Here is a 12,317-nt window from a genome sequence, read left to right on the forward strand (position 1 = left end):
TGCTATACTCAAAGACATATGGTAAAAGGAAAACAAAAAATGCACTGTTGATTAAAATGCTACATTTGGTATTACATTGGGAGTGGAAATGAATAGGCTTGGACTTGGTGCTGGCAACCCAATGCACAGGACAGTGATTCTAATGCTGAAACAGATTTATTTTAGATGAATATGTTTGCACTCGGTCACTGACTAGATGTATTTAGTAGGCCACTTTTTACTGGTAACATGAGACATTTGGCATTATCAGGACCTACAAATATTCCTCCCATTGCATTATCATACATTATATTCAACATATATATTTTAGTTTAATGTAGTACTGACACTAAAACTCTGTAAACTTGAATTTTTTCTAACACAGAAATGTTCATTTTGGGTAAACTATGCACAACACATATCGTCACTATCGACGATACGATATTATTGCATTTTTGTATTGCGATATATTGTTATTGCTATCTATTGTTATATAGAACATACTTTTTTTAATGGTCGCAAAGTTCTTATTCAAATGTAGTACCTACTAAACAGAATGCGCACTACACTTATTGTTCTACTGACTTCCATTCATACGCAAATGCATCAGGCCAGAAACGCAAGGAATGTGAAAAGTTTCGCATTTTGCTGCTTTCCAAAGTTGAAGTTTGTTGAACTCTGACCTGAGAATTCGCATTACGTGTGACCAGCAGAAGTTCGATACGTCACGGCGTGACCTCTTGGCTAAATTAAAAGAACGCATATTTTTGCAGTAAAGTTGAGTATATTGTATATTTTTACATTTTGAATGTATAACTATTTGTCACATGTTGAGTTCATGCCGCGGAGTGTGACGTCATATCACGACCATTGCAGTGTCCGTTACAAATTTTACAAAAATTGCGGCTAACAATTTAGCCTATAGCTTAGCATAGTGCTAAGTGGTTAAAAAAGCTCATCTGATAAGCTCGGACAATAAACTAACTTGTATGACGTCGAGTTAAAACTGTGCATGTCTATATGTTCATCACTTAGTTTTTTCTGTAAACCGATAGTTAGAATTATTTAATTCTGGCACACGTATCGTTTTCTTTTATCTGCGCGAGTATCACTGTCCGCCTTGGGGCAGCTTTCCTTCAGATGTGATGGTGACACCACGCAGGAGACTGCGCAAGCCTGAGAGACAAAACCTGTTCCAACTCTTCCCTCAGAACCAGAGCAGAACACAAGCACCTGTCCTCACCCTTCTCCTCCTCTCTGCCTTCATCTGTGTGTGTGTGTGTGTGCGCGAGAGAGAGGAGATAGAGCGCACATCATTTATCACTTGTGTTCTCGTCCAAAAATGTCGCTTTTGTGGGGTGACTTTCAACCGTGCTAACCTTGCCCCAAATTGCTAACTGTTTACTTTTTCTTTTCCAACATGTCATTGATTTTCCTCACCTAATATCTGTTCCTCATCGTTAACACAAAGAGAAACACTGCGCGCCGCGAGCAGACCCTCTAACCCTCCAGCCGGAGAGCTCTCGAGGGCCGCTGGGGCACCGCGAAGGGTCTTGGTTTAATTAAACCATCACAAACGCGCTTAGAACAGCAATCAACCTAATGATCAAAAAGGGTCTTCAAAGCCCATGGATGATCCCCTTTGCACATATCTGAAGGAGGGGCTTGCGAATAAACAAACAAAAATGAAGATTAAAAATACAAGGCTCCAAAAGCCAAGCGCTTGCTGTTTGAGGACCGATCCCTGACTTGGAACGAAGTAAAGCGATCGCTTCGGTTTCCTTTTACGTTTGTTGTGACTTATTTACCAGCACGCTTATCTCAAAGGCCGAAACAATGGCGCACATTTCTATCAGAAATCATTACAGGCCATTTCAAATCATTTCCGCGCAGCTAATTTCATAATAGCGGAGGGAAACATTGATTGTAACCAGATGCTACATATCTACTCTGTGGAAAACTGGACAGAGCAATTACGCAGCACAAGTCTCGGCCTACCCACGCTCCCTCTCGCGCACACACACACAAACGTACACTAAGTGCTTCTACAGCCAAAGTGCTTCACATCAGCTTAAGCCAAATACATTAGCACATTATCATACAACACATATAGACTCTGGACTAGATTGTAAGTGTACAATGAAGTGATTTCTGAGAAACAAAAATCAAAGAAAAACACAGTGGCACCTGCATTGCATGTTGTCAGGTCTATGTTATGCATAGTTGAACATTTGTCATTTGAATTAGACATCCATTTTAGGGACATATACAGGTAGAGGCTATTTTTTTAGTCAACATGAAGTCAAATGAACCTTTTCAGGATCAATCTTAGTTTGAGCTATTTAACTCCCCCAACAACCCGAGATCACTTTTCACCACCCAATCAATTCTTGATGGACAAAATCAAGTCCTGCCCTGCATTTCTCATTTTACTTTGAAATATTGGTGTTTCTGGGAAGTTCATATTTACGTGTTGGGGAGTCGTAATCACGACATCGGTTGCGTTCAAATCACTTTGGTTGGAGCAATTCGATTTAACAAATTTAATTCAATACAGAAGCTGCATTCATTGCAACTGCCATGTTTTCCCACTGAAACACCTTAAAATCTCGGGGCTCAAAGAATTCCTCAGAATTCCAAAGATTTTCCTACTCATAATCAAAAGTGGTTTACGACTCGTAAATTTGATCTTTTTGACATGACTTGAATGCTCCATTAGTCACATTAAATATAATGTAAATGTGATTGACTTCTACGATAGAACAAAATTTCCTGTTCAATTTACACTGTACAGAACCCATCCAACATTTTCAGTTTATGGTTCTATGTCCACTCCAAAATAAAGGGGTCATTTTACGCTTATGTGGCTCTACATTGTCCCAAAACAAACAATATGCTAACATTAGCTCTGGAAAACACCTATATGTTTATGTAAAGTTGGTCGCTTGGTTTTCACTCATAAATGTTGTTCAGTGGTTTGGGATTCAATTAACAACAATAATAGGCCCTCTAATGATAAAACGGTGTTATCGATGTGTGGAAAAATGTTGCGTTTACTGTTTAACAAGAAGTCATTCTTACACATGCAGCATGGCTTTGTTACACTTTTTCTCAAAGGCCTGCGAGAATCAGTGGCCTGATTGTAAGATTAATGTTAGTATGTGCTAAATGGTTTGCATATGAACCAAAACCACACAGAATAATATCAGAATTTCCTTTTGCTCTTTAACGGAAGAAATGAGAGACCCTGCCTGCAGTGAGAGCAGCTCCTGTTGGCATTCAACCAGCCCTGAGTGAAAGAGAGGAAGAGAGGTAAAGAGAACGAGTGATTTATGGAGAGCTAGAGAGGGGGTTCACTCACTAAAGTCCCATTGAAACACAGTGCTCCTGGCCCCGGGCTTCACCATTCATCACTACGTACCACCACGTCACTTTGTTTATCATCACCGACACACACACACACACACACACACGCACACACACACACACACACAGAGGCCAAACAGTGCTTAAAATTCAATGGCCCTTTCGTGAGGATTCGGGAAAATTGGCCTTGAGTAATCTATGTTTGCAAGACTCTGATCTTTTTCACTTTAGATATGTAGATTCATATGCAGTCATATTTACCATTGTTCAGTGAATTTTCATTGGCGAAATCCAGTCATTTCAATAGAAATCCAAGCAATCGTGAATTATGTTTGAGGGTAAAAGATTTCCCCATGAAGATTTTTCATTGAGCTCAAGTTGCTTAAGTGAATTTTAGGTATTAAAGGGGTGGTTGATTATGATGTCACTTTTTTAACTTTAGTTAGTGTGTAATGTTGCTGTTTGAGCACAAACAACATCTGCAAAGTGACCACGCTCAAAGTTCAATGCAAAGGGAGATATTTTCTTTTACAGAATTCGCTGTGTAAAGTCTACAACAAACGGCTGGTAGGGACAATAATGAGCTTCTTCCCGGGTTGGTGACATCACTAACCCTAAAATTTATATAAACCCCGCCCCCGAGAAAACACAACAAAGGGGGTGAGGCCATGTTAGGCTGCTTTAGAGAAGAGGAAGAGTTGTTGTAGTAGAGTGTTGTTACCATGCCGTCATTTTACGCCGGATTGCTTCACAAACGAGGGTCAATTCAGCGCTGGATTTGCACAGAAGATTAACATGACGCCACATGCTAGTGGATGAGTTGAATCAACTCCACAGCAACTACATAAATTTATCCACTAACCATTCAGAAACGTCCAGTTGCATTCTAAAAGATGTAACTTCTTCCTGAGTCTCTCCATCAGTGTCCGACTCTATATAAGGCTGAACACCGTTACTGACAATTATCATTTTGGGTGCGTGAGATTGTCCAGCTTTGTTGTTGTTGAAGCACAAGCTGTTAAAGCTCCGCCCTCTTCTGGAAAGGGGGCCAGGAGCAGCAGCTCATTTGCATTTAAAGAGACACACACAAAAACTGCGTGTTTTTGCTCACACCCAAATAGGGGCAATTTTGACAAGCTATAATAAATGATCTGTGGGGTATTTTGAGCTGAAACTTCACAGACAAATTCTGGGGATACCAGAGACTTACATTACATATACACATATAAAAGGGGCATTATAGGTCCCCTTTAAACTTCAGTGTATAAATTCCACACGATGTGTGTACTACAAATATAATAGATAGATTGGATACCTCGAATTATTCTGCTTTTTGAGGACATATGTGCTATTACTTTTGATTTAAACTTGTGATTTTCACCTGTTATGCAAAAAAGTCCCACAGACCATGTAGGGGCCAGAATGTCAGAGACTTAGGCTTTTTTGAATTAGGCCAATAAGCAAGATTCTAACAACTGCACAGCAACGTCCTGGCAACCACCCAGAACACCCTAATACTGCAGTGGCGAGTTTTTCACAGTCAAACACCCCTCACACTTTCAGCAGAAAATGTAAAATATAATCTCCTGATGTGAAATTTGCAAGTCATGTAAGTGGTTCTAATATATAAAACAATAAAAATGCAAAAACAAGGATAACTAGGTTAGAGAAAGAGGATATGAAGTAAAGGGGGGATGAATTACTGATGGTCAATAAATAGACACTCTCTAACATGAACAGAAGAGAATTCATAACAGCATGTAACACACTTGGACAGCACATCGTAGAAGTAAACTAGAGCAGACATATTTGATATAATCATGGCCAATCTTTACTAAGTCAATCCTCTCTGGTGTTCAAGAGAGACCCGCTGCTGTGTGTGTGTGTGTGTGTATATATGATGATGCGCAGATAGAAAAAAAAAATGGATGGATAAAATAGCGCAGAATTCTACTGATACGTGAAGATATAAAATCTGTTTGATGGTGAGTTTGGAATCTGCTGGAATGATCAAGAGAGACTGAGTACATGAAAAATAAAAATAATTGTAGTCATTGTGTGCGAGTATGTGGTCAGTGACCTAAATTTCCTGCATTCTTTTCTCAACCCTGCAGTAAATGCGGCATGCTGCACTTTTAAAAAACAAGAGCGGTTTGTGGTTTTCACGCATTTGTGTGTGTGTTTGGGGTAGATTCTTTTCCAGACACATTAATAAAATATGGTGGGAGGCCAGGTGCACACTGAATCTCTTTAGGAGAGCCTCAGGGCATCTTTGCATTGTCTCCTCCCAGCAGCCCTGTGTGTGATGTGTGTTAGGGGCCGCCACCTGCTGTACCAACACACACTCGCGTGCAAGTTATGCTCCAGAAACAGTGCCCACACACACCACGACATCTGAGATTCTCACACATACACACCTACAAATCTTTGTGTCATAGAAAAAAAAAAAAAAAAAAAAAAAACATTTCTTATAATGATAAATGATGCACTTAAATGCTCTAACAGCTCTCTTACACTCATCTACACACACAGGCCATAAATATGAACTTCATACATGTTCAGTTAAGCTCCTAATTAAGTCATTAATTAAAAGAGAAGTGTTGTGACGCTGATATACTGCCAGTCTAAACCAACGGGTGTAAATTTAACTAACGAGCATCGGTCCACATTAAAATGTTGTGTGTGATGTCAATGCACTCGGCAGCGTTAAACTGACATCATCTAGGAGTCAGCTGCAATTTACTACATTGTTCCTGAGACGATGTTTAAAATTTGGTCTATATGTTTCCCACATGGGTTTTTCTATTGCTACAATACATTAATTAATTATTTGCATTTATACGCACAGGAATTTGCTCTTAACCTCATTCTAATATTAATTAGACATGTATCCACAGAGCTCGAATTTTGGTGTGGGATTGTGGGTATTGCGCATAATTTTACTCATTCCTGCAGGTTTCGCGCTTATGAGGCGGGAAATTCAGGCAAACATTTATTCAGTTAGCTTGTTGGTTGAATGAGCAACTAAATCCACACAGATTATCAGATCAAATCAGTAATTTGAAAACTTTCTGTGAGACATAATTTCACAAACAGCGAGAGGGTTTCAGAGTTGAGAAAGAAAACGCATGTGTATCAGTATATTGGATCAATGCATTAGCTCTTAAAGTGACAGCAGCCTAATAAACCTGCTGCGGTCTATCATTAATGTTAATCAAAGAACAAAAGATCTGTATTTAATTTATACAATGAAACATTCAATCTATTCCATTTCTGTATTCCATTTTCCAAAATAAAGTTCAGGCCCTGATACATGTTATACATGTTTTATACATGCATCTATGTGTGATTGTTTATCCATGTGATTTAAGCTGTTCACATTTTTTCCATTAATTTTGAATACATTTTAGTACAAAAGTTATTAATGAATCATGATTTGGTCATGAAAATGTTTGTAACGCAGATTTCACACACAAATTTGTGCATATGCACATTTGTGAGTGAGACACAAAAGCAACAAATTGTTCTGTCTGTCAGTCACTTGGTTTCCTGTTGTTTTTTTTTGTCTGGTTAAGTTAGGATACGACTTTATGATCATATTTACCTTTGTTTGACAGGTATGTGGGCCAAAACCAGTCATTTCAACAGGAATCTGCGTGATTGCGAATTTCGCATAACAGCGAAAAATTATCCTCACAGAATTTGCATTGGGTTTTTCACACAAATATTTTGCGTTGACCATCAAAAGATGCTTGGTTTGAAAGTGACTCCTGTGTAAGTGGTGCTTCATGCATTGCTACACTATTGACAACGGGGACCTTTTTTTCCCCACAAAACTTTGTGTTGCACTTTTACACCGTCTACGCTGCAAGCGAGTGTTCAGTGTGATGCCGTGAGGAACTAACCTTTCTCTTTAAGGATTTTCTTCATATTGATGCCGGTGTCTCGTGTCTCTGGCAGGTCTCCATCGGTCTGGTTCAAAACTGCACACATAAAAAGAAAACATATATAAAATGTGTCCTCAAGGTTGTCTTCAGAAGAGATGCAATTCTGACAAAAACTCCTACTGGAAGCATGTGGGAACATTGTTATTTATTGAAAATATTTGAATATGAAATACATTTTTGTTATGTTTTTTTTTTTTTTCTATGGGTAGGTTAGTCTGTAGTCATTATAATTAGCATTATAGAAACTATTCAGTCTATGGTTTGTCCGCATTTAAACTAACTGTGCATGTGTGTCTGTACTGACCCAGGCGTTCAGGACTCTGTGTGTGGGGGTTTGGTGAGCTGGACACACTACTGCTGGGGTGGGAAGAGGGCTGTGATCCGGGACGAGGGGCTTCCTCCAGAGACGGAGCAGGAGACGGACTGTCCTGTACACACTCCTAACACACACACACACACAGATTCAGTTAACATATTCTTTACTAAGGACTCAAACAGGCCTGCCATTTTAACTGAACAACTCTGTGTCTCAGCAAAATCCAGCAATATTATTGTTAACTAAAACTAAAACCATAAAAGACATTTAAAAAAAGAAAAAAAAACAAGGAAACATTTCACATTTTCATCTGGTTTAAGTTGACGTACTAAACTAAAACTAATAAATAAAATTCAATACTATAATAAAAAAAAACTACAAAATTACTAAACCTTTCAATTTAAAGTGAAAACAAAAAAATATTTAAATATAATGTCTAATTCAAAATATGAAAATAACTGTAATAGTACATCAATTATACTAAAATAACATGATAACATGAGTGATTTATAATTTCCAATATCTGATTTTCACAAAATCTCAAATATAATCTCTTTAATATCTCAACTGTTTCTTCTAGACAGCAGTGAGGTTACATGGAGACTTTTGCTTAAAGGGTTAGCTCACCCAAAAATGATAATTACTCACCCTCATGTCACTCTACACCCATAAGACTTTTGTTCAAATTAAGATATTTCTGATGAAATCCAATGGTACAGTGGTTCTACCTTAATATTATAAAGCGACGAGAATATTTTTTGTGCACCAAAAAAACAAAATAATGACTTTTCAACGATATCTAGTGATGGCCGATTTCAAAACACGGCTTTGAATCTTTTGTTTCGAATCAGTGATTTGGATCGCGTGTCAATCTGCTGAAATCACGTGACTTTGGCGATTCGAAATAAGAAATTTGAAGCTTTGAAATCGGCCATCACTAGATTCATTGTTAAAAAGTCGTTATTTTGTTTTTTTAGCACACAAAAAGTATTCTCGTTGCTTTATAATATTAATATTGAACCACTGTACTCACATGAACTGATTTAAATATGAAGATGAACAAATGTCTTACGGGTGTAGAATGACATGAGGGAGAGTAATAAATGACATTATTTTCATTTTTGGGTGAACTAACCCTTACTGTACGTCAACAATTACCTCAATTGTGTCTTTTATTTTTCCAAATTAATTTTAGGAAAAACATCTGGGACAAAGTTGATTCTTAAGTGAAACATAACTGAAAACTGAAACAAAACAGGACTGAAAGATCAACCAACATTTTCTTTTTCACAGTAAAAACACATTCTGCTGTGGTACCCAGACAGGCTCTTGCTATTTAGTGTGTGGCAGTGAATATCTATGTAAAAGTGAGCACGTGTGTGTGTGTGTGTGTGTGTGTGTGTGTACTGTACGCCTCGGGCTATTTCTGCATCTCAGAGAAACGCACAAGTGTCCTCCTCCAACTGTAAATTGACTCACACACTCTCCTCTCAGGGGGAACATGGCAGTAAGATAACAGATAGTGTTTGTCTTAAAAGCCTGCATCTATTATTCCCTAACACACGCTCCGCACGGACCCAACAGAACATTTATTCTGTCATTCATCCTCTGAGTATTTGGAATCAAACTCTCTCTTGTAGAAATTAAGACGGTTTGCTATACAGCTCTCTCCCAGGTGTTAAATGGCTCATAGAGCGAGACAGGCTCGTATCTAACGTGTCACTGGAGCAAGACACCAATCCGAGGGGATCTGCAGCTGATGTGCTGCGCACGCGGTGAAAATGAGCCGACTCTTGCTGAGAGATGTGAGTCCTAATGAATGACTGTTCTGCGTTTGGCCACTGAAGTCTGAACTTTGTGGCTGCGCGTGTTACCTTGATGACGGACGCTCCTGCTCTGGACAGGGGGCTGTGCATCTGAGCAGCTGCGGCCATGTTGGCGATGGTGTTCAGGTGGTTCATCTGGTTCATCGCCATGGCAACGGAGGCAGGCGGCAGACTGACGGGCAGCAGGGGGTGGGGCATCATCATAAATGGCAGGTCCAGCCCTGAGAGAGAACGACAGAGAGAGGGACCGACTGTTTATAAGGAACTTAGTTGGTAAACTGTGACCATGAGGCAGCAATCAACTCACTTTATATCTAAAGGCAACATGAAATCAATTCATAGCTTTCATAGGGCAAAACGATATTAAAACACCCTGTGACTTTGTCTTTAAACAAAAAATGTGGTATAAGAAAACATGATTTGATATTCATAAATACACTTTCAACCTTATTTTTAACGTAAGAGCGAACCAAAAGGGTGAACCACCGAACCAAAGAATGATAACTAACACGACGTGTGGCTCAGTCGGCCTGAGAAGAATCAATAGACCTGGAGCTGGCGATCAAGTGAATGAGTGGATGTGATGAATGAATGACTCACGGTTAGCCAGGAGATGACTCTGCTGTAGGGAAGAGAGATGAGAACCTGACAGGCCGTGCTGAGCGGAGAGGCCGGCGTGAGCCAGACCATGCTGGGCTCCGGAGGAGGGGGGGGACTGGAGTTTCTCTTTATCCCAGGACGACTCACTGCCGCCTGGAGACAGCAGAGAGATAGAGAGGGAGGGTTGAGTGAGAGTCTGGATCTCTATACAGAGCCAGAACTCCACGTGTAATCACAGAGACAAGACTGGAGAATATGGATAAAAACCATTAAAAGCTTTTCTTTGCTCTTTTGAAATACAACTTTTGATCTGCACTATGCAGAAATATTATAAGAGCTCAAACACCTTAGTCCATCCTGATGTAATATGGAAACTCATTTGCATATATTCTCTTAAAAATAAAGATTCCAAAAGATGGTTTTTGTAGTGATGCCGTAGAAGGATCATTTTTGGTTCCCCAAAGAACCTTTCAGTGATCAGTTCTTGAAAAAAACATTTTTTTTCTTTTTAATATTCTAAAGAACCCTTTTCAAATGCGAAGAATCTTTAGTGGTTCCGTGGATGTTAAAGGTTCTTCATGGAACCATTGATGCCAATAAAGAACCTTTATTTTTAAGAGCGCAAGTCTAAATGTTACAGTAGTCCTGTTTACTGCTGAAGGTCATTGAGAGGATGGAAGCCATGAATTATTTTTTATTATACAATTATATTGTATTATTATAAAAGACCAAAGTTATTTGATCAAAGATACAGTAACAGCAGTATCCTTCAGAAATCATTCTAATATGCTGAGTTGCTGCTCAAGAAACGTTTCTTATCAATTTTGAAAACCGTTTTTGCTGCTTTTTGTGGAAACTGTGATACGTTTTTTTATTCCAAGATTCTTTGATAAATAGAAAGTTCAAAAGAACAGTGTTTTTTTAAATAGAATTTTTGTTGCAATGTTTTACATTCCCAATTAAATTTACATTATTTTCAATTGTGATTCTAATTACTGTAATGCAAAATTTTACAACATTATAGAAAATTGTTACTCTAATATTTTGTTTTAAATTACAATCAGCAGGATGTAAAGTCAGAACAATCACAATACATGTATAAATAACATTTAAAATAGATATAATGTATTTTATTAAAAAAATATATATATTCATCCTAAAATAGGCTAAGGAGAACAGTTGTATATGGAAGCTTGTTTCCGCTACTGAATAAAAAATAAAAAAGGTAATTGCAACTTTTTATCTCAGAATCGTGATATAAACTCTTTTTGCAAGTTATAAAGTCTGAATTGTGTGATATAAATAAAAGCCTTTTTTTCCCTCAGAATTGGACTTTATAACTTGCAATTGCGTGTTTATATATCACAATTGTGAGAAAAAAGTCAGAATTGCGAGAAAAAAAGTCAGAATTGCGAGTTTATATCCCGCATTCTGACTTTATTTCTTGCAATTTCGAGTTTATATCCCGCATTCTGACTTTATTTCTTGCAATTTCGAGTTTATATCCCGCATTCTGACTTTATTTCTTGCAATTTCGAGTTTATATCCCGCATTCTGACTTTATTTCTTGCAATTTCGAGTTTATATCCCGCATTCTGACTTTATTTCTTGCAATTTCGAGTTTATATCCCGCATTCTGACTTTAATTTCGAGTTTATATCCCGCATTCTGATTTATTTCTTGAATTTCGAGTTTATATCCCGCATTCTGACTTTATTTCTTGCAATTTCGAGTTTATATCCCGCATTCTGACTTTATTTCTTGCAATTTCGAGTTTATATCCCGCATTCTGACTTTATTTCTTGCAATTTCGAGTTTATATCCCGCATTCTGACTTTATTTCTTGCAATTTCGAGTTTATATCCCGCATTCTGACTTTTTCTTGCAATTTCGAGTTTATATCCCGCATTCTGACTTTATTTCTTGCAATTTCGAGTTTATATCCCGCATTCTGACTTTATTTCTTGCAATTTCGAGTTTATATCCCGCATTCTGACTTTATTTCTTGCAATTTCGAGTTTATATCCCGCATTCTGACTTTATTTCTTGCAATTTCGAGTTTATATCCCGCATTCTGACTTTATTTCTTGCAATTTCGAGTTTATATCCCGCATTCTGACTTTATTTCTTGCAATTTCGAGTTTATATCCCGCATTCTGACTTTATTTCTTGCAATTTCGAGTTTATATCCCGCATTCTGACTTTATTTCTTGCAATTTCGAGTTTATATCCCGCATTCTGACTTTATTTCCTGCAATTTCGAGTTTATATACCTCAATTCTG

The 12,317-nt window shown here is 38.0% G+C and overlaps 1 protein-coding gene across 4 annotated transcripts in view; it reads right to left on the reverse strand.

Moving 5' to 3' along the window:
* The window catches only part of dacha (dachshund a), a 201,530-nt gene that overhangs the window by 27,507 nt on the left and 161,706 nt on the right, over positions 1 to 12,317 (reverse strand). For 2 of the 4 annotated variants that reach the window (XM_048165577.1, XM_048165575.1), the window contains exons 4-7: positions 10,035 to 10,187; positions 9,483 to 9,655; positions 7,597 to 7,732; positions 7,251 to 7,328 (exon numbers count right to left, since the gene is read on the reverse strand). In XM_048165577.1, coding sequence (XP_048021534.1) covers positions 7,251 to 7,328; positions 7,597 to 7,732; positions 9,483 to 9,655; positions 10,035 to 10,187 — 540 coding nt within the window. The remainder of the gene's footprint in view (positions 1 to 7,250; positions 7,329 to 7,596; positions 7,733 to 9,482; positions 9,656 to 10,034; positions 10,188 to 12,317) is intronic. The other 2 variants (XM_048165579.1, XM_048165578.1) reach the window with 1 other exon arrangement.

Source organism: Megalobrama amblycephala, linkage group LG18 (genome assembly GCF_018812025.1).
Source record: "Megalobrama amblycephala isolate DHTTF-2021 linkage group LG18, ASM1881202v1, whole genome shotgun sequence".
Classification (NCBI taxonomy): Eukaryota; Metazoa; Chordata; class Actinopteri; order Cypriniformes; family Xenocyprididae; genus Megalobrama; species Megalobrama amblycephala.